General features: G+C 42.1%; 1 protein-coding gene across 2 annotated transcripts in view; it reads right to left on the bottom strand.

The window, feature by feature from the left end:
* Positions 1 to 12,046: 12,046 nt before the first annotated feature.
* Positions 12,047 to 27,294, bottom strand: part of CLCN4 (chloride voltage-gated channel 4) — a 55,266-nt gene continuing 40,018 nt past the window's right edge. The window contains exons 10-12 of one of the 2 annotated variants that reach the window (XM_038388001.2): positions 24,881 to 25,279; positions 17,706 to 17,922; positions 12,047 to 15,952 (exon numbers count right to left, since the gene is read on the bottom strand). In XM_038388001.2, coding sequence (XP_038243929.1) covers positions 15,862 to 15,952; positions 17,706 to 17,922; positions 24,881 to 25,279 — 707 coding nt within the window. In that variant the 3' untranslated portion in view covers positions 12,047 to 15,861. The remainder of the gene's footprint in view (positions 15,953 to 17,705; positions 17,923 to 24,880; positions 25,280 to 27,294) is intronic. The other variant, XM_043501489.1, reaches the window with a different exon arrangement.

The raw sequence follows: 27,294 nt of genomic DNA, 5'->3' as shown, positions 1-27,294 counted from the left end.
TAAGAACAGATTAACGCTGACTGCTCTGACAAGTTGTAGTTTGCCATGCTTTATACAGACAGAGCGGTACTAGCTGCCATAACAAATTTGGTTTCCATTTTAAGACAGATTGTGTTTATATGTGGGAAAATAAACTGATGGCAATTCCTACTACAGATGCGTATCTGGCAATTTAGTGATGACTCACTAAGTCCATACTCCTCCCCTGTTATGTCATAAAGGGTAGCGGATGAAATGGCAGGAAGGAAATGGCATTTGGCCAATCAGTTCACCTGAGGACCTTTTAAAAGGTCGGTCCCCAAAGGGAGGATTTGCAGCCAAATATCACTGTTCCTCACCTTTTCCTCTTGGTACATCTGGTCCCATGAAGCTTCAGAAAAACCTAAGGTAATAGAGGAGTCACTTGGTGAATGTCTTGAGGGACCGGGGTGTGGGAGGGAGGCCAAGGATGATGTTAGGAAAGCAGTACATTGGATGACGGGAGGCTGAGATTAGAGGAGAAGAGTAAAGGGATTACAGAGGGATAATTGCTATTTTTGTCAATCCTGCCCTTTCCTATATAGTATTGCAGTATTTCGTTCATGGATGAGCAACTGGATCTAGGAGCAGAGGGGTAGGCTTTCTTTACACATCCCCACCACCTTACACCTCATACTCCGCCTGCCCCACAATGCATTCCTTTGATGTTTTCTCCCCCTTCACTTTCCCTCAGGATCTCCAGGGTTGGCCCAGTTTGTCTCTTTGGAACATATGATCAACCCACCGTGCAGAGGGGGGAGGATTAGGGCTGCAGTAGAAATGGAGTTAGGCAGCTCATGAGTGCTTATTTGGGCGGCAGCTACCACTGCGCAAGCCCCTGCATGTTACTAAAAATAAACACTTTCAGAACTATTTAGACCGCTTGTATTTTGAGGAGTGTGCTAGAAAGGCAGAGTAGCCTGGGAGGCAAGCGCCCTAAGGGACATTCCTGAATTTGTCACTGGCTTGCCATCTTATAATTATTTGTATGATGGTGACCCCCTAGAATGTCTGTGGTATCCATGAGGTTGGACTACAGGGTCATAGTCATCCCTTGAGACCTTAAAAATATATGACGTCACAGTCCCTAAGCCCAGATTCTCAAGATATTTAGGCAGCTCAAGCTAGATGCCAAAAGAAACTGAGGATGACCACCACCTCCCTCATCAATTTTAGCCTACTGGTTAGGGCATTTCCCCTGGGATACGGGAGATCCCCCAGTTCAAGTCCCCTTCTGCTTGATGGTGGGAAGCAATGGGATTTAAACAGGGATCTGCCACCTCTCAGGTGTGTGCCCTACCCACTAGGGGATGGGCAATTATGATGTGGGGTTCCCTCATGCTCACCTGCTGATGCTGTTCCACTGGGGCTAAATAATGAAAGGTTCATATTAGCTATATGAGAAAGCATTTAAAGCATTAAAATGAGGCTATAGCCTTGGGGTTAGAGCACTCCCTTGGGAGGTGGCCAGGAGCCAGTCCTCCTGCTTCAATTATTTCTTTAATTATTTCTCCACAGTGGAACAGCTTAACAGGAGATCCTGAGGGAGCCCCACATCAGCATATCCCATCACCCAGTGTGGGGAGGAGGACAAGATCTCAGTTAAAACCTTTAGCCCATAGGTTAAGGAATCTCTTGTCCTCATCAGGCAAAGCAGAGAATTAAATCACAGTCTCCCACATCTATGGTGAGTGCTCTAATTATGGGGATAGAAGTGAGGCTGCTGTTACTCTTTGCCCAGCCATTGTGTGTGGTGTTAGTTTTTAGGTATGCTTGTGAGACTTTATTGGATAAAGCCCTATGGGGGAAGGCCTATCTTCACCTGATTTGAGGCTCATGCTAGGCTGAGCTATGAGAGAGGTACCTAACATGAGGCATTGTACACATGTCCAGCAGCAGAAACTTTAGGGGACTTTTATAATGGAAATTTGGGAAGTGAGGGATTTTAAGCATCTCCAGAATTGGCAGCAACTGAACAGGGGTTTTGACAATCTCAAACTCCCAATGTGGGACCTAGGTGCCTAAGTCAGTCCTTTTGTGGATTTATATTATAAAAATGCAAAACAAAGGGGGCGACAGGACAGTAGGAAAAGATACAACACACAAGACAAAAAGAAAAGGAGTACTTGTGGCACCTTAGAGACGAACAAATTTATTTGAGCATAAGCTTTCGTGAGCTACAGCTCACTTCATCGGATGCATTTGGTGGAAAATACAGAGCGGAGATTTATATACACTTACACTTATACTTATATTTATACTTACACTTACATTTATATATTCTTGTGCTTTTTCAGGGAGTTTCTTGAGCAAATGCTGTAATTTCTTTTGGTAACTCTCAGTGGGATCAGAGGGTAATGGCTTGTAGAAAGTGGTGTTGGAGAGCTGCCTAGTAGCCTCTTGTTCATACTCCGACCTATTCATGATGATGACAGCACCTCCTTTGTCAGCCTTTTTGATTATGATTTCAGAGTTGTTTCTGAGGCTGTGGATGGCATTGTGTTCTGCATGGCTGAGGTTATGGGGCAAGCGATGCTGCTTTTCCACAATTTCAGCTCGTGCATGTCGGCGGAAGCACTCTATGTAGAAGTCCAGTCTGTTGTTTCAACCTTCAGGAGGAGTCCACCCAGAATCCTTCTTTTCGTAGTGTTGGTAGGAAGGTCTCTGTGGGTTAATATGTTGGTCAGAGGTGTGTTGGAAATATTCCTTGAGTCGGAGACGTCGAAAATAGGATTCTAGGTCACCACAGAACTGTATCATGTTTGTGGGGGTGGAGGGGCAAAAGGATAGGCCCCAAAATAGGACAGATTCTTCTGCTGGGTTAAGAGCATAGTTGGATAGATTAACAATATTGCTGGGTGGGTTACGGGAACCACTGTTGTGGCCCCTTGTGGCATGTAGTAGTTTAGATAGCTTAGTGTCCTTTTTCTTTTGTAGAGAAGCAAAGTGTGTGTTGTAAATGGCTTGTCTAGTTTTTGTAAAGTCCAGCCACGAGGAAGTTTGTGTGGAAGGTTGGTTCTTTATGCGAGTATCCAGTTTTGAGAGCTCATTCTTAATCTTTCCCTGTTTGCTGTAGAGGATGTTGATCAGGTGGTTCCGCAGTTTCTTTGAGAGTGTGTGGCACAAGCTGTCAGCATAGTCTGTGTGGTATGTAGATTGTAATGGATTTTTTACCTTCAGTCCTTTTGGTATGATGTCGTCATCATGAATAGGTCGGAGTATGAACAAGAGGCTACTAGGCAGCTCTCCAACACCACTTTCTACAAGCCATTACCCTCTTATCCCACTGAGAGTTACCAAAAGAAATTACAGCATTTGCTCAAGAAACTCCCTGAAAAAGCACAAGAACAAATCCGCACAGACACATCCCCTAGAATCCTGACCAGGGGTATTCTATCTGCTACCCAAGATCCATAAACCTGGAAATCCTGGACGCCCCATCATCTCAGGAATTGGCACCCTGACAGCAGGATTGTCTGGCTATGTAGACTCCCTCCTCAGGCCCTACCAGCACTCCCAGCTATCTTCGAGACACCACTGACTTCCTGAGGAAACTACAATCCATTGGTGATCTTCCTAAAAACACCATCCTAGCCACTATGGATGTAGAAGCCCTCTACACCAACATTCCACACAAAGATGGACTACAAGACATCAGGAACACTATCCCCGATAATGTCATGACTAACCTGGTGGCTGAACTTCATGACTTTGTCCTCACCCATAACTATTTCACATTTGGGGACAATGTATACCTTCAAATCAGCGGCACTGCAATGGGTACCCGCATGGCCCCACAGTATGCCAACATTTTTATGGCTGACTTAGAACAACGCTTCCTCAGCTCTCGTCCCCTAATGCCCCTACTCTACTTGCGCTACATTGATGACATCTTCATCATCTGGACCCATGGAAAAGAAGCCCTTGAGGAATTCCACCAGGATTTCAACAATTTCCATCCCACCATCAACCTCAGCCTGGACCAGTCCACACAAGAGATCCACTTCCTGGACACTACCGTGCTAATAAGTGATGGTCACATAAACACCACCCTATATCGGAAACCTACTGACTGCTATTCCTACCTACATGCCTCCAGCTTTCATCCAGATCATACCACACGATCCATTGTCTACAGCCAAGCTCTACGATATAACCACATTTGCTCCAACCCCTCAGACAGAGACAAACACCTACAAGATCTCTATCATGCATTCCTACAACTACACTACCCAGCTGCTGAAGTGAAGAAACAGATTGACAGAGCCAGAAGAGTACCCAGAAGTCACCTACTACAGGACAGGCCCAACAAAGAAAACAACAGAACGCCACTAGCCATCACCTTCAGCCCCCAACTAAAGCCTCTCCAACGCATCATCAAGGATCTACAACCCATCCTGAAGGACGAGCCATCGCTCTCACAGATCTTGGGAGACAGGCCAGTCCTTGCTTACAGACAGCCCCCCAATCTGAAGCAAATACTCACCAGCAACCACACACCACACAACAGAACCACTAACCCAGGAGCCTATCCTTGCAACAAAGCCTGTTGCCTGCTGTGTCCACATATCTATTCAGGAGACACCATCATAAGGCCTAATCACATCAGCCACACTATCAGAGGCTCGTTCACCTGCGCATCTACCAATGTGATATATGCCATCATGTGCCAGCAATGCCCCTCTGCCATGTACATTGGTCAAACTGGACAGTCTCTACGTAAAAGAATAAATGGACACAAATCAGATGTCAAGAATTATAACATTCAAAAACCAATTGGAGAACACTTCAATCTCTCTGGTCACTCGATCACAGACCTAAGAGTGGCTATCCTTCAACAAAAAAGCTTCAAAAACAGACTCCAATGAGAGACTGCTGAATTGGAATTAATTTGCAAACTGGATACTATTAACTTAGGCTTGAATAGAGACTGGGAATGGATGAGTCATTACACAAAGTAAAACTATTTCCCCATGTTATTTCTCCTCCCCCACCACACCCCCCACTGTTCCTCAGATGTTCTTGTTAACTGCTGGAAATAGCCTACCTTGCTTGTCACCATGAAAGGTTTTCCTCCCCCCTCCCCACTGCTGGTGAGGGCTCATCTTAAGTGATCACTCTCCTTACAGTGTGTATGATAAAACCCATTGTTTCATGTTCTCTGTGTGTGCATATAAATCTCCCCACTGTATTTTCCACCAAATGCATCCGATGAAGTGAGCTGTAGCTCACGAAAGCTTATGCTCAAATAAATTTGTTAGTCTCTAAGGTGCCACAAGTTCTCCTTTTCTTTTTGCGAATACAGACTAACATGGCTGCTACTCTGAAACCTGTAGTACTATGAACTCACATATAGTACTAGGGATACTAAGTACTATCAATCTTATGTTATAAACAGGAAAACTGAAGCATAGAAAGCCTGTGTGTGGCAGAGGTGGCATAGAACCCAGACGACTAGCTGTTCCACCTTCACAGCCCTCAGTGTCTCACGAAGTTCATCACTCTTTATCTGAAGCCATTAGGAGAACAGACTGAAAAAACCAGAGGCTGCATTTGTCTCCTCTATACCATTCCCCACTATTAAGGGCATTTAGATCCAGCTTGCTAAATAGGTCTGAAGCCTTGGGAATCTCAAGGCACCTCTCTGACACTGAATGCTCAAATAGTCATAGCAGGAAAAAACACTGGCTGTTATTGGCTATACTATTGCATCATCTCTCTTCTGACTCAGACCTGATCATCTTAATCCATGATTTGTGTCTCTATCCCAGGAGCGCACAATGGAGCTGTTAAGCAACCATTTAGTTACATTCTCTCTCTCTCTCTGCCCCCCCACCCTTCAAGTGAAATTGTAATTAAAGCTAGACAAAGTCAAGGGACGTGGTTGCAGATTTTGAATGCCCCACATATTTGGGGGTCTGGATTATGGTTTAGACACATATCAACTTTTAAGTCATGCCACCACAAATCACTAGTTACAAGGGCATGGACCATGCAATCCTGGCCTATGCCTCTCCATTCCAAACCCAGAGGAATCTGCCTAGGACACGAGACCCCAAAGGCTCCCTTTCTTCTCTGCCTGGAAGAGCTCTCAGGGGTTGGACTATAGCAGTCTCTAGAGTCTTAGGGCACCAGCAGATAAGTCACAGCAGTCACGTGCCCCCCTTCCAGACTCAGAAAGGCCAGTTCATGTGGAGGAAGAATGGCATGTCCTGAACTGCAGCAATAGCCCAATTACCTGCCTACCTCTCCCTTTGTCCACTCCCTTGCCTTAAACCAATAGGCTTTTCCTTTCGCTGACTTTAACTGCGTGTACCTCACAGAAATACCCATCCAAGTTTTTGTAACAGAAATAAAACTAATATATTATCTGTAACTAAAAAAACCCTGTGCTTGGTACCACTCTGGTCATGTTTTGTCTTGTGTGTTTCAGAGTAGCAGCCATGTTAGTCTGTATTCGCAAAAAGAAAAGGAGTACTTGTGGCACCTTAGAGACTAACAAATTTATTTGAGCATAAGCTTCCGTGAGCTACAGCTCACTTCATCGGATGCATTTGGTGGAAAATACAGTGGGGAGATTTATATACACACACAGAGAACATGAAACAATGGGTTTTATCATACACACTGTAAGGAGACCCGTGCCTGTGGCTGCTCAATGCTGAGGTAATTTAGGTTGACATAATTTTGTAGCGTAGACATGCCCTAAGAATGAAGTGATCCTGCAATAATGTAATTGTAGCCCTGTGGGTCTAACCCCATCTTTTTGTCCTTTCACTGCAGAGGTGTTAATGGGCCACTCTACCTTGAATGGTCCCTTGGAATATGTGTTAACTACTTATTCTAAACAATCTGTTCCACCTTGCATTTTGCTGTGATTGGCCAGATGAAGTGAGCTGTAGCTCACGAAAGTTCACACGCAAACAAACCTGCTAGTCTCCAAGGTGCCACAAGCACTGCCCCTCCCCTGCGAACATAGACGAACACGGCTGCCACTCTGAAACCTTTCCCAGACCTGAAGAAGAGCTGTGTGTGGCTCAAAAGCTTGTCTCTCATCAACAGAAGTTGGTCCAAGAAAAGATATTACCTCACCGATTGTGATACTACTAGACATATTTATTAGTCTTTGCCACAGAACCGTTACAAACTAAACCACTTTTCCCAGCAGTTTTGGAAAATATGCCCTGATATTTAAAAAAACAAAATCCTGAGGCACTCCAGAATACTAATCTTTATAACATTAGAAAATAGACCACCATTGTTAATGACAGGTTTCAGAGTAGCAGCCGTGCTAGTCTGCACTTGCAAAAAGAAAAGGAGCACCCGTGGCACCCCAGAGACCAACAAATCCACTTGAGCACAAGCCTTCGTGAGCCACAGCTCACTTCATCGGAGGCATTTGGTGGAAAAAACAGAGGGGAGATTGATATACACACATAGAGAACATGAAACAATGGGTTTTATCATACACACTGTAAGGAGAGTGATCACTTAAGATAAGCCATCACCAGCAGCGGGGGGGGGGGGGGAAAGGAGGAAAACCTTTCATGGTGACAAGCAAGGTAGGCTATTTCCAGCAGTTAACAAGAATATCTGAGGAACAGTGGGGGGTGGGGTAGGGGGGAGAAATAACATGGGGAAATAGTTTTACTTTGTGTAATGACTCATCCATTCCCAGTCTCTATTCAAGCCTAAGTTAATAGTATCCAGTTTGCAAATTAATTCCAATTCAGCAGTCTCTCATTGGAGTCTGTTTTTGAAGGTTTTTGTTGAAGGATAGCCACTCTTAGGTCTCAGAGTAGCAGCCGTGTTAGTCTGTATTCACAAAAAGAAAAGGAGTACCCGTGGCACCTTAGAGACTAACAAATTTATTAGAGCATAAGCTTTCGTGAGCTACAGCTCACTTCATCCGATGCATTTGGTGGAAAAAACAGAGGAGAGATTTATATACACACACACACAGAGAGAACATGAAACAATGGGTTTATCATACACACTGTAAGGAGAGTGATCACTTAAGATAAGCCATCACCAGCAGCAGGGGGGGGAAAGGAGGAAAACCTTTCATGGTGACAAGCAAGGTAGGCTAATTCCAGCAGTTAACAAGAATATCAGAGGAACAGTGGGGGGTAGGGTGGGAGGGAGAAATACCATGGGGAAATAGTTTTACTTTGTGTAATGACTCATCCATTCCCAGTCTCTATTCAAGCCTAAGTTAATTGTATCTAGTTTGCAAATTAATTCCAATTCAGCAGTCTCTCGTTGGAGTCTGTTTTTGAAGCTTTTTTGTTGAAGGATAGCCACTCTTAGGTCTGTGATCGAGTGACCAGAGAGATTGAAGTGTTCTCCAACTGGTTTTTGAATGTTATAATTCTTGACGTCTGATTTGTGTCCATTCATTCTTTTACGTAGAGACTGTCCAGTTTGGCCAATGTACATGGCAGAGGGGCATTGCTGGCACATGATGGCATATATCACATTGGTAGATGCGCAGGTGAACGAGCCTCTGATAGTGTGGCTGATGTGATTAGGCCCTATGATGGTATCCCCTGAATAGATATGTGGACAGAGTTGGCAACGGGCTTTGTTGCAAGGATAGGTTCCTGGGTTAGTGGTTCTGTTGTGTGGTGTGTGGTTGCTGGTGAGTATTTGCTTCAGACTGGGGGGCTGTAAGCAAGGAATGGCCTGTCTCCCAAGATCTGTGAGAGTGATGGGTCATCCTTCAGGATAGGTTGTAGATCCTTGATGATGCGTTGGAGAGGTTTTAGTTGAGGGTGAAGGTGATGGCTAGTGGCATTCTGTTATTTTCTTTGTTGGGCCTGTCCTGTAGTAGGTGACTTCTGGGTACTCTTCTGGCTCTGTCAATCTGTTTCTTCACTTCAGCAGGTGGGTATTGTGGTTGTAGGAATGCATGATAGAGATCTTGTAGGTGTTTGTCTCTGTCTGAGGGGTTGGAGTCACCTTGGAGACTAGCAGGTTTGTTTGAGCGTGAACTTTCGTGAGCTACAGCTCACTTCATCTGGTCAATCACAGCAAAATGCAAGGTGGAACAGATTGTTTAGAATAAGTAGTTAGCACATATTCCAAGGGACCATTCAAGGTAGAGTGGCCCATTAACACCTCTGCAGTGAAAGGACAAAAAGATGGGGTTAGACCCACAGGGCTACAATTACATTATTGCAGGATCACTTCATTCTTAGGGCACGTCTATGCTACAAAATTATGTCAACCTAGATTACCTCAGCATTGAGCAGCCACAGGCACGGGTCTCCTTATAGTGTGTATGATAAAACCCATTGTTTCATGTTCTCTGTGTGTGTATATAAATCTCCCCACTGTATTTTCCACCAAATGCATCCGATGAAGTGAGCTGTAGCTCACGAAAGCTTACGCTCAAGTAAATTTGTTAGTCTCTAAGGTGCCACAAGTACTCCTTTTCTTTTTGCGTAGTACTACTGTGTATCTGAAGCTTAATTCATTAGCATGCTCCTTCTGACGGAAGTCGCTATGGAAGTGCAATGTATAATTGCCTGTGCTGTGTTAGCCTCCTCTTATGTTATAAGCATGATAAAGTATCTAAAAATATACAAAAATGGGAAATTTGTACTTGGTTTTCTAAAGCATGAGGCTTCATAACATAATCCAAGTACCATCTGGAAATGCCTTATCCAGTGACTGGAAAATTTTCTGTGGCTGACCTCAAAAATATGAAATTATAGCCATATTCAGCCAAAAGTCTTCATCCTCCTAATTATTTGGGATGGTCTCATTGCATGGTACAGTTACTCCAGTCAGTCCACTAATTTCTAGTCTTTCTGAAAAAGAATTCCTTACCACTTAATCAGTTGACGCTAGTATCCTACAGTACTGCACATCAGCACTTTGTTAATGAGCCAGTCCATAACCCAATCCAGCCTACTAATTGTTTAGGGAAAGGACTCATTCTTGATGGAAATATGTTGTAGTTTAGGAAACAGCAGGAAAGGAAAAAAATAAACAGTGGCTATATTACCTGCCACTCCCCCCAAAAGAATTTCAGTTTTCCTTAGGGGAGCAATACGGGACTCATTCTTAGGAATGAAGGTAGCCAGCATTGAACAGGTGACATTCCTGTTTGGCTTTGCATGCATTTCTGTATAAATAAATGCATTTGACATAACAAAGCATTGTTCAGTATATAAAGCAGTTGATTCTGCCTAGCCCACTAAGCAATCTGAGGAAAGTGAGTTTAGTTGGGTGTTTTTTCCTCTCCTTACTGAATCTGTTTGGATTAAGAAAAGCTGTTTAATCACTAAAATATGTGTTCCATAACAAAGTCTGGATTGTGCATAAATTGTTCATTTCACTGTGCAAGCCTGGAACTAACTCCTGGGGCTTTTGGAAATCCCCACAAGGTGCTGCGCGCTTATTGTTTCTTCTGCAGAATTATTTTTCTAATGAAATCTAACATTGAAGAGATGCCAAAAACTGGCTATCCCCGATCTGCTTTCACATATGGCAGTGTCTTTCCAGCCAGTTAACCACCTCTGGACTGGGAAAGAATTGTAACAGCATGAATTCTCTATTTTCTTTGTTCTTGGCTATATATGCTTTGGTCCAGATCCTCTGCCTTGGCTAAACTGTACACTGTACAAGCTAGATTGGAAGAGGCAGGCAAAGATGACCAACAGCTGCAGCTCAGGCTGCTGCCCCTGCACTGAGAGCTGCCTAACTTATGCTGTCTGCTAATGGCCCCAAGAGGCCAAAGCAGAGCTAGGAATCAGTGCAATGTAAGAATGCTCAGGCACACCCCCTTTCTTTTAGCCAAGTCCCCCTTCCTTTGCTGTGCCAGCAGCAGGAAATGATGCAAGCATCTATAGCCCCCCAAAGGCTCCTCATTACCTGGAATGATTTTCTTTGGGCAGGATACCTTGGCTTTAAGACTGTGCTTGGATGGAACCTGCCCCAGCGTGGGTAGAGTAGACCTGGGAAGATACCACCCCCGTCCTCTGTTTGGAGCTAAGCCAAGAAATCTGGGCAGGAGAGGGAAGTAGTGGTGTCTGGAGATTAAAGAAGAGGTTGAAAGGGTGAACAATAGGGAATGGGGCCGTCACCAGGCCATGTGGCAGCTGGCTCGTCTGGGCCTTGAACCAGGGCAGGCAAGGTTCAGGGACGGAGGAGAGAACCTGGCCCAGGGCTGGTGAAGCACAGGTGTGAGAGAAGAGTACCAGATCTCTCACACATACCTTGTGTATTACCTTTCAAGAAAGGCTCTACTCTCACAAGTGGTGATTGACAGCTCCTGCCACCATACCTGGAGATAGCTCCAAGGCTCTATGATGACCAGTTTCAGTTCATGGGTCCTGCTCTAATTTTTTATAGTCTCCTGGAGGCTTCTGCTATGATGATTCTTCCTCTCAGCTTCTGGACACTAGTGTAAGCATGGAAAGAGCCAGCAACACCAAATGGGTTTGCAGCAATCTATGGCCCACTTACAAAGTCTCCAGGGACTTTGTCGTCTGCTTCTGAAATACGATCATCTCTCAAAGGTGTTTAACAATATACAGCTCAGCTACACAAAAAAGGAGGAGGAAATGAAGAATACTGTATTCAATGGAGACTGCAAGGAAACACTTAGGCTAGGCACAAAGCAATTAGTTTAACTGGAATATTGCCAAGATGTCAGGGTTAACACACTTGCTTTCTGGAAAAGTGCCATGGTATCTTTAAAGCCTTTTGTGGTCAACCCCTTGATTTAGTGTCACATCAGCATAAAAACATAGTGAAATGTCTACCATTGTGTGGGATATTAACCAGGAAGAGCCCAATCCTACATTCTTTCTTCTCACTGAAAGCAATTCTCAGGCACAGAATTAATGGGAGTTTTTGACTGAGTTACATATGCAGGATTAAGTCTACCATTTTCATTCATTGAGCTAGCTCCAATCCAAAAAAGTAATCATGATCCACAACCAAAAACTGAACTTGTACAGAAATTTGAATAAGCAGCCTTAAACTAGCTTAAGGAAGACAGCAAACAGAACAGATTTGTGGGAGAACAAATTATCTTCTTTCTTTAATTGTTTTTTAAAAATAAATTAAGAGTTCATGTTATCAAGACAATGTACTGCAATGTTGCTCTCCAAATACAGTATAAGACTATTTGTCTGAAGTTCATTATTTGGGGTTGACCAACTCAATATGTAACTTTAGCAATCACAAAACTGAATCAGAGATATCCCAACTCATCCAACAAACTTGAGTGGTCGTGTGCGGTGAAATCTAAAGTCATACTGGTACACATGATATAAATGCTTCTTCACTTACTTAACAATATGTTCATCTTTGTGACTAGAACTGTAAGCTTGTTTTATTTAAAAATAAACTCCAACATAACTTTTTAATAAGGTGCAACACATAGACTGCTTTCTACAATTAAAAAACAAAGCAAAACAATACTCATTAGTATGTAGTCATTCCAACACAGAATTAAATGGGATCTTCTACAATGCTTGAATGGTCTTATTTTCTGCTTCACCAAAACAAAAAGATTAGCAGTTATTATTACAGTGACAGTCAAATAAGGGACTGGGGCATGTTAGCTTTGTCCTGTTCTTTAACAGGAGGCCTCCTGGTGCAGAACACTTCACATACATGTCAGAAGCTAAGCCTAACTCAACACAGTCCATGCATAACAAATGTGTAATACTGAACTTGCATCATTCATCATCAAAGGTTTTATTCACCCATTTGGTTTGACATCAGCCTCAGTCCAATAGCTTGAAAGCAAGTATTGAACTGTAGTTACATACATTGAGTTATATACTACAGTAGCTTCCTCACTCTTAAATTAACCAAGCTCTGTGAAACTTTTTAGGTTCTGCAGAATTAATTAAATAATTAAGGCTGGGGTCTACTTCAGGGTTTGTCCAGTAACTTCTGAGATCAATGTTGATAAATGCAAAGTAATGCACATTGGAAAACATAATCCCAACTATATCTATAAAATGATGGGGTCTAAATTAGCTGTTACCATTCAAGAAAGAGATCTCGGAGTCATTGTGGAAAGTTCTCTGAAAACATCCACTCAATGTGCAGTCACAGTCAAAAAAGCAAACAGAATATTGGGCATCATTAAGAAAGGGATAGATAATAAGACAGAAAATATCATATTGCCTCTATATAAATCCAGGGTTTGCCCACATCTTGAATACTGTGTGCAGATGTGGTCGCCCCATCTCAAAAAAGATATATTGAAATTGGAAAAGATTCAGAAAAGGGCAACAAAAATGATTAGGGGTATGGAACGGCTTCCGTATGAGGAGAGATTAATGAGACTGAGACTTTTCAGCTTGGAAAAGCGACGACTGATGGGGGATATGACTGAGGGCTATAAAATCATGAGTGGTGTGGAGAAAGTAAATAAGGAAGTGTTGTTTACTCCTTCTCATAACACAAGAACTAGGGGTCACCAAATGAAATTAATAGGCAGAAGGTTTAAAATAAACAAAAGGAAGTATTTTTTCCACACAGCGCACAGTCAGTCTGTGGAACTCCTTGGTAGAGGATGTTGGGAAGGCCCAGACTATAACAGCATTCAAAAAAGAACCAGATAAGTTCATGGAGGATAGGTCCATTGATGGATATTAGCCAGGATGAGCAGGAATGGTATCGCTAGCCTCTGTTTGCCAGAAGCTGGGAACGGGTGACAGGGAATGGATCACTTGACGATTACCTGTTCTGTTCATTCCTTCAGGGGCACCTGGAATTGGCCATAGTTGCAAGACAGGATACTGGGCTAGATGGACCTTTTGGTCTGTCCAGGTATGGCCATTCTTATGCCTTTTGGGAATACTGTATGGACATAAAACATGATACCATAAAGGGCTTGTGCTATGGGCATTACGTAAGACATATTTTATAGCTGTGATAATCACACTGGGTGCCTGATGTTATCGGTGACAGTCTTCAAAGGCAGTCCTTGCCATGGACTCTGAAATTCTAATAAGACTCTAAAAATAGCCTCCTCTCTTTCAGAGATAGAGGGTGTAACTGATGACAGCATTTGGCCTTCTGCATTCAGACTATTACTGTCTACTAAAACAAAAAATACCTACATTCTGCATCCCACAGAGCACCAAAATAGGAAGGCTTTAGGACCAGGTTGACATCGTTACCCCAACATACTTGGCGTTGTTTCCTTTTAAACTTCACATTCTGGGGACATAAGTGACACAAGGTAACAACAACAATTGCTTTCTTGCACCCTTGTCCAAGCTTCGTGCTATGGAGGGTAGCAGCATGAATCCTGTACATGGTACAAGCAGCTTAAAGAGTGAGAAGCTCTGCTAGAAAATAAATATTTCAGCCATGCTATTGTAACCCACACACCTCCTGGGTGTGGTGTTGTGTCTCATTTAATGGCACCGAGACCACTTAGAGATTAATGAGTCTGTCACAGCCTTAGCTAATAGCCATGTGGCTTTTAGCTCATGCACTAGAGGCTCATGCATTTAGCTCCAGAGGTCCCAGGTTCAATCCTGCCTGCTGGAGACCAGGGTCTGTCAGTGTTACAAGTGACGGATCATCCAGGATTTCAACTGGAAAGTCTCTGAAGCTCAGAATGTGCTTCCTCAGCTAGGGGAAGTATGTAACCCAGACACCCCCTGGGTGTGCTGCTCTTTCCCATCTAATGGCACCAAGACCACTTACAAAGAGATTTGTGAGTCTGCTCTATAGCCTTAGCTAAAGGCCATGTGACTTTTGGCTCAGGCATTAAGTTCCAGAGGTCCAAGGTTCAATCCTGCCTGCTGCTGACTGGGGTCTGTCAGTATTACACTATATTAATTTAAGTGATTTCTTAGAAAGTGCAAACCATTGCCAGTGGAGGAATAAGGAATAAAGTGGAGCAGGGAAGAAATCACTGCAGAGCTTCATTTGTCTGTTTTTCTATTTACATGGCGGGAGATTGATTTTCAGTGAGAGTTGGGCACCTAATTGTCCTTTGTGCCTTTGAAAATCTTCCCTGTGAGCTTTTTACACTCTTTCCATAGTTATAGCAAACTACATCATAGTAAATATTACAGTACCAATTTGCCAATTTTTGCATAGAGAAATAATGAATCCATACAAATCAGTCTCTTCTTTTTAAAAATAACAGAAAAGAGCTGATTGACAAAACTGCTAAACTGAGTAAAACTGAATGGCTTAAAGCAGGAAACAAAGGACAGGATGTTTAAAGTGAACAAAAGTGTATTCTACAGCTTTAGTTCCACTACAGTCTCAATTAACTTTTACAAAAATAAATGAAGATGACAAACTTCTCAGTAAATAGGACGATTTTTTCCATGAAAATATTTTAGTATAATTCAATAGCAAATAAATAACCATGACATCAGTAACAAGTAAATCAACGTGAATCATACATGCTCGGTTATCTAGTTTGGAACACAAAGGTTTACAGCTGGTACTAACTTATTTATAAATATCTGCTAGTCTTCGCACCTGTCTAATAAGTTAGTGTGAATGTTGGTGTGTTCTCCAGTACTCCTGGCTTCTTGTCTTCAAACCATATCATTTAAACCTGTATCACTTCAAACCATATCACATATACCAGCAGAGCTGTTAGGAAACTCACTGAAGAAAGATAGCTTGATGTTTGCAGCTACAGAGAGTGTCTAACCTGGTTACCTGATTAAATAAGTCTCATCCTGCATTCAATCCTCTCTGATGTAGTTTCGTTTTGGGCCACTCCTCATACACTGTATTTTTCTCTTTAAACAAAACAAAATACCGTATGCAGCCTTTGTGTTAATCTAGGAGAGATTCCTTCAAGGTTATTTCTTCCCATCTTCTGTTACCAGTCTAGTTAAACATGATAGATTCAGGGTCCTGATTTGCCATTTGAGCCATATGTCTTAACACATCCTTTTTAGTTATGATGCCCAGCAGCCTTCTAGAAGAGAAGAAAGGAAGGAAAGGTGAATCATCTTATCTCTCATCTATATTTCCTGCTCTGATTCAGGGTCCTGTTTTGAAAGCTTCCATATGCAGCTGTAGATCTCCAGTTTGTTTTTAATCATCATTTTGGAAACTAAGCAAAACAAAAAACTATTCCCACCTAATGATGACCACCAAGACAATAAAAATCATGTCCATTATAAAAATGAAGTGCTTTGGTTCTCTTTATCTCCTTTTGTGGGGAATCTATTCCACACTGTGTTCAAGTGAGAACTGTAATTAATACAACACCATTTTGTTTGAGAAAATAATTAAATTCTATCAGAATAAAATTCACTCCCGAGCAGAGGGCCACCAGCATAAGATCCAGGCAACACAAAACCATTTAAACCATCTAATCAGGGGCTAAGTGGGGCCTATGACTTGTCCTGGCATTCTGCACAGGGCTGAATTTCAGGGTGTGTTCTTTTTAAAAATTCTGATGCCCTTATTCATCACGGCATAGCGCCTTACTCCCATTGACTTTAATGGAACTAAACAAGAAGTTACCATCCAATGGGAGTGAGGGTTTTGGAATCTGGCCCTTATTAAGCTATAACTAGCAATGCAAGTGCAGGTTTTGAGACATTTTTAATATTCAATATCTCACAACTCCTCAGGGGCCAGAATACCTCCCTTTCCAACTCTTGAAAATAGTTAGATACTGGACTTTGGAACCCCATCATTCTTAGAACCATTTGCCTTTCAATTCAATTGTAAAATGATATTTGTGGCTGATGCTTCAAGAACTGCTAGAGGTAGAAACCAAAACCAAAAGGTTCCAAGCCAGAGTGACTAATAGTAGGCACCTAAATCCATATTCCAAATCAGAGGCCTTATTTTCACAGATGTTGAGCACCCAGAACTGAAATTGACTGTGGATACTCAGCATCTGTGAAAAAGCAAGCAAGTTTTATTTAGGTGCCAAAACTTTAGGCAACCAGATTTATCAGGAATTGGGCCACTATATTATTCTGTTTATTCTGGTCACTAAAGCCCAGGCTAGACTGTGTCTCCAAAAGGTTTCAAAACCAGTTTGAGCTGATAGGAAAATTTCCCCAGTGCAGACAAAACTGTTGTTTCACACTTTTGATTCATTTTCTGTTCCTGATCATTTTTTGTCATCTGTCTCTCAGAGTTTTAACTCACTTTCCCTTGCTTTCAGACAAAACTGAGCAGATTTATTTTCCTCAGTTGTCATCCATATCATGCTTTTCATGAGCACTTCAGTCTGGCTAGAAGCCTAGGGACAAGCAAACCCTTTACAAAGAGTGATATTTTGCCAACTCTGCATTTGCGCTTGCTTAAAAACAAAATATATTGGGACATCAGACTGATAGTATCTGTATTTTATTGTCCCCTATCTTGGAAATGGCACCTAAATTATAATACACTACAGAGAAGGGAACATGGTCTGAGCATGAACTCAATGGCAGCCAACACATCTTTGCTTCTAATTCTAGCTCTGTCACTGATTTTTTCTGTTGCCTTGGGCAGCCACTTTACCTGTCTATCTTAGTTTTAGAGAAAATAATAATACGTACCCAGCTGACTTCATAGGCTGTTGAGATTTAGTTACTGTTTATAAATTCGTTTGAATACCAAAAGTGCTATATTTATTATAGCCACAGCAAAGCTGGTGTGGCACTTTCCTTCCCTTTAAGTACGTAATCTCGTTGGTTCATCTATATATATATATATATACCTACCCACTGCGTGTGACAAGACATTGTCTGAGTCCAAGTTTCCGAAAGATGTCTACCACCGTCTCCATTGGCGTGTGGTCAGTTACTGTGAAAGGGCTCAAATTGAGAATGCGCCGTAGCTTCAGTGGGTGAGGGCTGTTGGCTGGGAGCTCTGGTGGATCTTCAGTGAAATACATGATAGAATTGCTCACCACCCCATCCTGACGCTGTCTTGCGTTCTCTGGAGGACAAGGAGATCAGGCAAATGGCAGACCAAACTCATGTACATCCTCACTTGGAAATGAACAGTTACATTTGCTTTTAATATGCCAAGATATCAGAACATGGGATTACAGATCAAATCATTCTCATTTCACAGGGCCACCACAGTCATTCAAAGAATCCTATCCCAAATCAAATATAAAGACAGTCCCCGTCCCTTTTATTTTGCTTAGCATATCTTTACGAATATGCTATTTCTTCTCTTGGGATGTTCATTGTCGTCATTCTCCTTAAATTCAAATTTTTTACACTATTGGTTTTAGCAGGTAACACAATGCAGTCTCTGTATGAAATTCACCCAGGGCATCGAGGTATGGAAGATCTCCAAGATGATGGAAATGTGGAATTTCTGCTGTACATGTGCACCTGGATTTGGACATTGTGACTTCTACACCACCATAGAGGGGCAATCTGTGGGCATGGTTACTCGGTCTGTGCACTGATCCAGTGACAAACTCCCATTCAGGGTTTGTGTAGGAGACAGCCATTATTTCAGGATTGCTGAGCCACTACATGCCCTGCCCAGAGGTTGAGGGGCAGATTCTGTCTCCTGAGCCTCTGGATACTTCCTTACATAAAGATTGTTTACCTAGGCTTCATGGAAGGAGGTATGGTTCTGTCTTTAAGGAAAAGGAACAATAGCAGGGGGAAAGTGCTGAGCTAAATTAATTTGATCACCTCAGTTTTCTCAACTGTGCATATTTGCCCATGTTCCAAATCAAAACCTCTCACTGGCACCTTGATCAAGCTGTGAAGTGAAGTTTACTCCTGGCTTTTATGACTATTATTACAAGCCTGTTACTTAACATGTACCCCAGCCATCTGCTTTACAGTTATTGTTAAAGTGGAAATGGCTGGTTTCCTTTGCACTTTTCTCTTCACTGGCTGTTCTGCAGTGTATGGTGCTAACAACAGATGAGGTGAAATCTCAAGAATGATGATAGACACCTCCCTTCTCCCTAGTACAAACACATCTTAGGTTTTTTTTTTTTTTTTTTTTTTTTTTAAAGAAATCATAGCTAATTCTAGCCATTTTCCTTTTTGATTGATTCAGGTTGCTTCTGTTCTTGAGAGGCACAGGAAATTGGAGACAGTCAGTGCAAATATATATATTCTTGGAGCTCATTTCCATCAATCAAAGCGCAGAAACCTGCTCTGTGACTTGTAATGTGCATACAGTAATGATTTCCAACACATTCCCGCCACATTACTTTTCTCTTAAAGATCATTTTGTTGTAATATCACTGAAATCAGAACACTCCAGTTCACACCTAATATTACTGTGTCATGTGACTTTCAACCATCTGACCCCATATATTACACATCCTCCTGCAATTTACAGGAATTATGCTAATCTTGTCTTTTCTTGTCTTGATTTATACATCTGACTTTCAAAAGTGAATGTGCATGCACAGGTCTTTGATATATTATGTTCTGGGTTTACATCATCTAGCTGAAGGTGGTTCATTTAGTCTGACCTAGGTCAAGAAATGTTCCTCACATAACTAGCTGATTTATTCATGGTTCTTTATTTTCCCTCCTTTGCCTGTTGCTTCCTGTGTAGATAATGACATTTTGATTACTATTTTTCCAAAAGTACTACTCACCCCAAAATGACAATGACACTGGACAAAACTGATAAGCCCATGCTATTATTTTACTCCTGGATGTAAAATTTGTGTCTCTAGAGGCAGTACTTTTGCAAATGATACATTAACATTGATCTAAATTCAGTAGTAATAAATAGGGTAAAATTTATATATAGGGTATAATTGGGTTGGGAAGTTCGAGAGGCGATAAAATATAGTAATTGCACAGATATATTTCAGTCAGTGAGTGTACAAAACTTAATTCAAGGAGCAAAGCAGCCCCAAAGGAAGGGTGACTATATTTGCTGACTCCACTGAACCAGAGTAATCCACAGAAGATGACTCCTGTCAGATTTAAAGGTGAATTAGTCCCTCCAGATATGGAAATGGCCTCTCAGATCCAAGTTACACACATGAGCTTCAAATCCCAGCTTGTCTAACCTAGGTGGCACTTAAATCCCATACTGAGGATTTCCCTGTAGTGGAAAAGTGCACTGAGTTAGCCAACCTGTTAGTTATCTTGTTTGAACTAAAATGGTGTTCAACATTGTTTGCCCTGGTCCACAAGAATGGTTTAAAAACTTGTTAGCTAGTCACAGCTAGCCTTAGGTAATGCAAAATCAATGTGATTATACCATTTTTTTTATTAAAAGTGTGCATTTGTCTCCTTAGCTAGACAGACTTCCATTTGCCTCTCCTTCATCTTTCGCTACCAGAAGAGTAGCATTATTTCTTCAGGGTATAGCTACACTGGAGAAATGTGTCCCACGGTAAAATAAGTTAACTGTTTTAACTAACATGATGTGAAAAACAACTGTTGCCTTAGGTGTGGACAAGGTCAGTCGTATTTAAACGTGTATTAGGAGGTGGCCATTGATGCGGATAATGAGATATTGCCTGAGGGAAGTCCAGGGGACTGCACTAACATGGCTTTAGTCCTTTCTGCAGGAACTCTCTCAAAGTGCAGTGATAAGCACCAACACCCTCTGCCACCAGCATCCTCACTTGGAGGCTCAGTTCTCTTGCCAGCCTTATTCACATGCAGCCTAGCAGAATTAGTAAGACATCACATGCTCAAATGTCAACAGTATGCAGATGACATACAGCTCTATCTATCCTTTGTACTGTCATTAAGTTAGCTCAGTACTTGGCTGAGATCAGTTCATGGACAAAGAACATCTGGTTGAAGTTAAATCTGAAGATGATGGAGGTTATGTTGGTTGGCAGAGGAGTTTACAGCCACAGTGAAGTCTCCTGTGGTTGACAAAACACACCCACAAGGGTAAGCTCTTGGAGTTTAGGAGTGCTCTTGGATTCCTTACTGACATTAAGCTGTCACATAGTAGTGTTCACAATTGTGTTCTACAGCTGGCTAGAAGACTCCATCCAATCCTGCTGGCTGAAGACCTGGCCTCAGTAATATCTACTTTTGTTACTTCCAAATGGATTTCAGCCGTGCAATATTCCTGGCATACAACCCTAAGTCCTCAGTATAGAACACAGCAACACATCCCTTCAGTATTATGGGCCACCATGAACTCATCCAACCAGTCCTCTGCTCACTACACTAAATTCCCATTGAATACTGATTTATGTTCACGATCTCTAGTCTTACCCTCAACGTGCTCATGGGCCCAGTTTACGTAAAAAAAAACAAAACAAAAAACCCCAATCTGTCTGTAGCTCCAGAATGTGAACCACCGCAAACCTCATCACCTTCCCTTCCAAGTGCAAGCCTTGCCATCACTAATAGGCAGACATGGCACAGTGTATATGCATATAAACATAAAAATATGGAAAAATAAAATTAATAAAAAATGCCAGAAAACATGCAATTTTTTCCCTGTGGGAGGAAGAGATAAAGAAGGAGAAAACATGATGATTGTTATAGCACTTCATGCCCTCTGGAAGACTCTCCTATATCATGGTGCAGGGCATGAATAGAATAGAATCCTATTGAGCTATAAAATTTAAATCAGGATTTTGATTTATAAAAGACACACATTAAATCATATAGAATCACCATGTACCATGAAAATTAACAAGAGAGACAGTTTATTGCAAAACTGGTGAAATATGAGATCAGAATCAGTCATATGCTTTCGAAATAGTTGCCATTACTCCCCATTGCAGCCCACTCTCAGCAGAAATGGGGGGAAGCAGTCCTATATAGCCAAGAAGTCCTGACTGATTTTTAATCCTTGACTCACCCCAGGCCTACGAGAAGAGATTTTAATTAGAGCTCCCCGGAAACCACACATTTTTTCCTGTGGAAAATTTGGATTTCACAGAAACCATTTTCTGAGAGGAAAATATTTCAGTTGAAAAACGTGGACCAGCTTTAATTCTTAATTAACTCTGCACTAATAATAAAAAGCTTAGAGACAGGACCACACATCCATGTGCCTCCTTGCGAACAAACCAGCCTTGTTGCTGTTTAGCATCATCATCAAAAAGTATAATTCTCAGCTTTTTATACCCATTTCAGATGGTGTCTGATCTCTCTACTTTTAAATTAATGGGCCTGATCCTTTCCTGTTTGCAGCTTTGCTGGTCACTGATATTGGGGTCACATTAGTGCAACAGGCCTGAAATCCAGCATTGTAACTCACTGTACCCTCACTGCATGACAACATAAGGTACAAGACAGACAAGGGTCTGGCCCCGTGTATCTAATTTGTATTTTCAAGTTCTCACAAGGGAATTTAGGGAGTTGGGGATGGGCGGCACCTTAAAAATAGTTAGAAAGAAAATTATATAAACTGCAAATTTCGTACATTTTATAAAAAGTACCAACTCTTGGCCTTTATATCTTTTGCCAACTCTCTAACACTGGTGTATTTTGCCCTTCTGACCCTACCATATGGTGCATCTTTTGTATCTGCCAAAGGAAGTGACAGGCCAGAGGTAAAACAAAGATTTAAAGGGACACTGTCACAATTGTTGGCTTAATTATCCTGTAAATGACTTAACAATTGTCTCATATTGAAGTTATTACTTTGAGGATTCCTTCCTCATGATTTTTTAGGGGGTAGGGAAGAGAAGGGGTGGTGGTGGGGCTATTGAGTGATGCTATCCAAAAAAGAACATTCCCTTGAACTACTTGATTGTCTTTTACAGTTAGATGAGCCAGGTGCCTTATCGTTTGAGGTGTGTGCACTTGCCTATTTTTGATCATTGCAAAACTAGTCTGAATTCACAAATAGGGTTCCCAGGCATCTGGTTTTCGACAGGAACACACAGTCGAAAAGAGACCCTGGTGGCTCTGGTCGGCGGCACAGCGGGAGCCCGGAACTTTAAGGCAGGCTCCCTGCCTGTCCTAGCTCTGTGCAGCTCCCAGAAGTGGCCGCTAGATCCTTGCAACACCTAGATGCATGGGTGGCTAGGGAGGCTCCGCGTGCTGCCCCCACTGCCAGTGCCAACTTCACAGCTCCCATTGGCCAGGAGCTGTGACCAATGGGAGCTGAGGGGGTGGTGCCTGTGGGCACGAGCCAGTGCAGAGCCATCCTGGCCACCCATGCGCCTACGGGCTGCAGGGACCAGGTAGCCACTTCCTGGGAGCCATTGTAAGTGCCACCAGGACCCCGCACCTCCACACCCCAACCCCCTGCCCCAGCCCAGAGTCTCCTCCCACACCCAAACTCCCTCCTGGAGCCCGCACACACACCCCAACACCATGCCCCAGCCCAGAATCCCATCCTGCACCCAGACCCCTCATCCCCAGCCCCACCCTAGAGCCTGCACCGCTAGCTAGAGTCTGAACCCTCTCCAGCACTCCGAACCCCTTGGCCCCAGCTGGGAGCCCCCTCCCAAACCTTTCATTTCTGGCCCCGCCTGGAGCCTGCACCCCCATCCCAGAGTCTATCCCTCCCCCTGCACTCCAGCCCACTGCCCCAGCCCAGAGCCCCCTCCCGCATCCCAAACCCCTCATCTCCAGCCCCACCCCAGAGCCCACACCCTCAGCCATAGTCCTCACCCATCTCCCACACCCCAGCTCCCTGCCCCAGCCTGGTGAAAGTGAGTGGGGCAGAGAGCGAGCGACGGAGGGAGGGGGAATGGAGCGAGTGGCGGTGGGCCCTCAGAGAAGAGGCGGGGCCTTGGGGAAGGAGCGGGGCAGGGGTGTTCGGTTTTGTGTGATTAGAAAGTTGGCAATCCTATTCACAAATCATTTAAACCACCCACCTCTCAGTCATGCAGTTAAAAACAAACATAGTTGTAACTAAAGGGAAGGCTGCAATATGCATTATAGCTAAAAAACCGGGCTCTAGAATTATTCTCTCATCTGCTCCTTAACACCCACTCCCTATGCAGAATATGAATCCAATAATTTTTGAGTCTATGGCACTCTGTTAAACCTACAATGATGAAGTGGATTCCAAAGTAGGCACAAAGTTTTTCCATCCCTTCTGCTTAACATATATAATATGAAGCCATCTATCAGTTTTGGAGGAGGGGAGATGGGAAATCAAATTATAGACTGACACCTGATGGGAACAAGTAATTTAATTTTAGGTCTAATTTTACTTAGGGATAGATCCACAAAAGGACAAATTGAGAGACAAAGCTCTGAGAAATTAGGTATTACAAAGTTCAGTATTGCAACACTTACTTCCCTTTGTAAATCTAGGCTTTAGGTAGTATCCTTTTAAAAAGAGCAGCTTAAAATATAAAGAGTACATGGTTTACAGAGCAATTTTTGCTTCGTGAAAAAGTCCCTGTAAGCAGGAAAGGCTGTCACCAAAATAACTGTTATTTTTTATTTATAGATTTTATTTTCCAAAGAACTCAGGAGCTTCCCCTCCTCCACTCATCTGAAAAATCATACCACTGATCTTTCAGGTCACCAAGGTCTGCAAGATGTAAATGCTTACAAATTAGAATAACTATGATGTGATAACAGAAACTAACACAGTGTGGCACCAGCACTTTGCACATTGTTATGTAGTGGCTGGGGTTCACAGATATCTCTGGACTTTTACTGCTCAGAGTGACAAGAGATTTGGTTGGAGACTAGAGATGCTACTGACCATGGTCTGATTTGACTTTCACCAATTTGAAACTGGTTTAACTCCAACAGCTTTAACAGAGTTACTTCAGATTTACCTCAGCATAACTGAGTGAGGAATTAAACCCCAGAGGTTGGCCGAAGGTATGTTGTAGTGGGGAGGTTGCTTGGCATGGTTCTTATAAAGAAGGGTAGAAACAGCCTTCCACATCCTTTGGAGTAAACATTCAGTTTTGTTCTTATTTACTTATTCGTACATGCTTCACAGTATCATTAATACCCTTTACGTTCACATTAAAATCTATATTGTACTCTTTACTCACTTATTGCAAGAATCAGTTCCCGTCTCTGTGCAAAACCAATGAGACGCTCCGAGTCTTTGGAAACCACTACCGGAAAGCCATTGTAATCGGTCTCTTTGATTAATGTCTCCACATCTTCCACTGTCATACTATCCTGTGTCAGAACTGAGAGTGGAGGCTCACCACGCCTAGGCCTCATGACATCTGTTGCTAGTGTTCGGTGTGTGAACTCGTCCTTAGCATCCAGAAATGGGTAACCATTCAAATGGATGTGTGCCTCGTAGATCCCTTCTTTCCCAAAGGCATCTGCTACCCACTTGCTGGTCACAGCTGCAGCCATTAGAGGTACAATATACTCCAAGCCTCCAGTTAACTCAAACATAATAACCACCAGGGAGACAGTCATTCTGGTAACTCCACCTGCCAAGAAAAAGATCATTCAGGTTCCCCCCTAAAAAAAAAACAACAACAAAAATCTATAAATGTATCAACTCTTCGGGCTTTCTAGTATCTTATATGCATAAAACATGAAATTATTCAAACCCCTCACTGTGTGTCGTTCACTGAAAGTACAGGTTTCCATTTCATCTGCTGTAATTTTGAACAGAAAAGGTTACAGTGACATGCTCAACCCAAGTTTATTAGCATGTGAAAAGCAGATAATTACGGACTCTGGTACCTGCATGCTTGGCGATTACCTTAATTAAATAATCTGGCACAACAGTAAAGCACACACACGTCTGAACTATATTTGATACCTGACATACCAAAACTGGACTGGGGTCAATCTAAATGACTCGGCCAGTATTTCTGGGAAAAATCAGTGCTAAAGTGTAGGCATAACTACTGTAGACATGTTTAATTTCATTATTGACTTCTTCATTTATATAAAATTGATCATATTGAAGGTTTAATTTGAAAACATACTTGATTAAGGATTACACTCTTAAAAAAAAAAGCATTAAGGGAACTGTATTAAATGTAGCCCGCTCCTTGATCAACCTCTGTAAATTGCTTGTCATAATGTAAGCAGCTTCCATGAAATGTGTTCTTGTAGCTTTATTGTGATGCCTTCTGTATTTATAAATCAGTTCTAGCATCAACATTCTCCATTGTAGTTTCTTTGTGCCATTTTATAATCAGTTTACTGCTGCAGTTTACATTACAGGATATAAAGAATCATATAATCACAATATAACGATTATGTGTGTTTCTCCAGGTAATATGTCAGAAAAATAATTGTGATAATTTGATATTCTTAGATGTCCAAATACAGTGCCATTGTTTAGATTAGAGAAATAAGAAAATAGGTTATTAAAAGTTGGTTTTTATATAATGGCATGGGTAATGCTATGCAGTTACAATTATTACATAGCTAATTGTGGCTGTAAAAACAGAATATGATTGCCTGCTAATGGATGCACAGTAAAGAACTTTTCTTTAATATAAAGGCAAAATGTCTGCACTGATAAATTCTGTTTTGGAATGCTAAAGAAAAGCATAAAAAAGGACAAATGAGGCTGGTTTACTATTTCTGACATTAGGTTCCTACCATGACTGGTCTCACAAATAATCTTACTTATCAGCCAGTGCTCCTCTGGATGCAGCTTTCATTGGAAGCCTAGTCAATTACACTAAGGCCTGGTCTACACTTAAAATTTGCGGGCATAGCTATGAACATAGGGGTGTGAGAAATCATACCCAAACTAACATATCCATGCCAGCAAAAGCCGGAGTGCTAGACGCAGTTATACTGACACAGGAGTCTTTTTGTCAGAATAGCTTATTTTGTTTGGAGCGCTGGTATAAGCTATATCAGCAAAAGCATTCTTTTGCTTGTACAAGATACAGCTACATGAGAAGGTTTTGTTGTAGACAAGGCCTAATTCTGTGATATACGTCCATTACTGCATCGTCCAAATATCAAGCAGCAGTGGAAATTATGTAAGATACAGGTCAAATTAAAAATGAAAGAAGAAATAACATGCTTGGAGTTGATGTTTTCACATTTCCTTTCCATTTACAACTTGGCATTTGATGTACGAGATTTAGTTTATATCAATGGCCTTGCTTTAACAACTAGCATTTAGGACTGAATGGCAGTCCAATTGAAGTCAATAGCAAAATTCACATTGAATTCAAAGGAACTGGGCTTTGACCTATAATCAGGGATGAAAGACTGAATATAGCCTGTGTGACTGGTAATGGGATACAGACCTTTCACTTCCAGATCAATGATTTCAATTTGGGCAAAATTGGTAGTGACCAAAGATTGTTTTCCTTGGCTTAATAGTAGAATATTTTAAATCAGTGGGTAATTCCAGTTCAATTACAGTGGAAATCACAGCCATCACAAATGAGCAAGCCTCTTGGGAGGGATACCGTTTTCCTGCTCTTTATAAAAAAAAACTCATTTTCTTTTTATAACTCTCTCT

Source organism: Dermochelys coriacea, chromosome 1 (assembly GCF_009764565.3).
Source record: "Dermochelys coriacea isolate rDerCor1 chromosome 1, rDerCor1.pri.v4, whole genome shotgun sequence".
Lineage (NCBI taxonomy): Eukaryota > Metazoa > Chordata > Testudines > Dermochelyidae > Dermochelys > Dermochelys coriacea.
The sequence above is the reverse complement of the archived record's forward strand: the minus strand, read 5'-3'. Positions and strand labels throughout refer to the sequence as shown.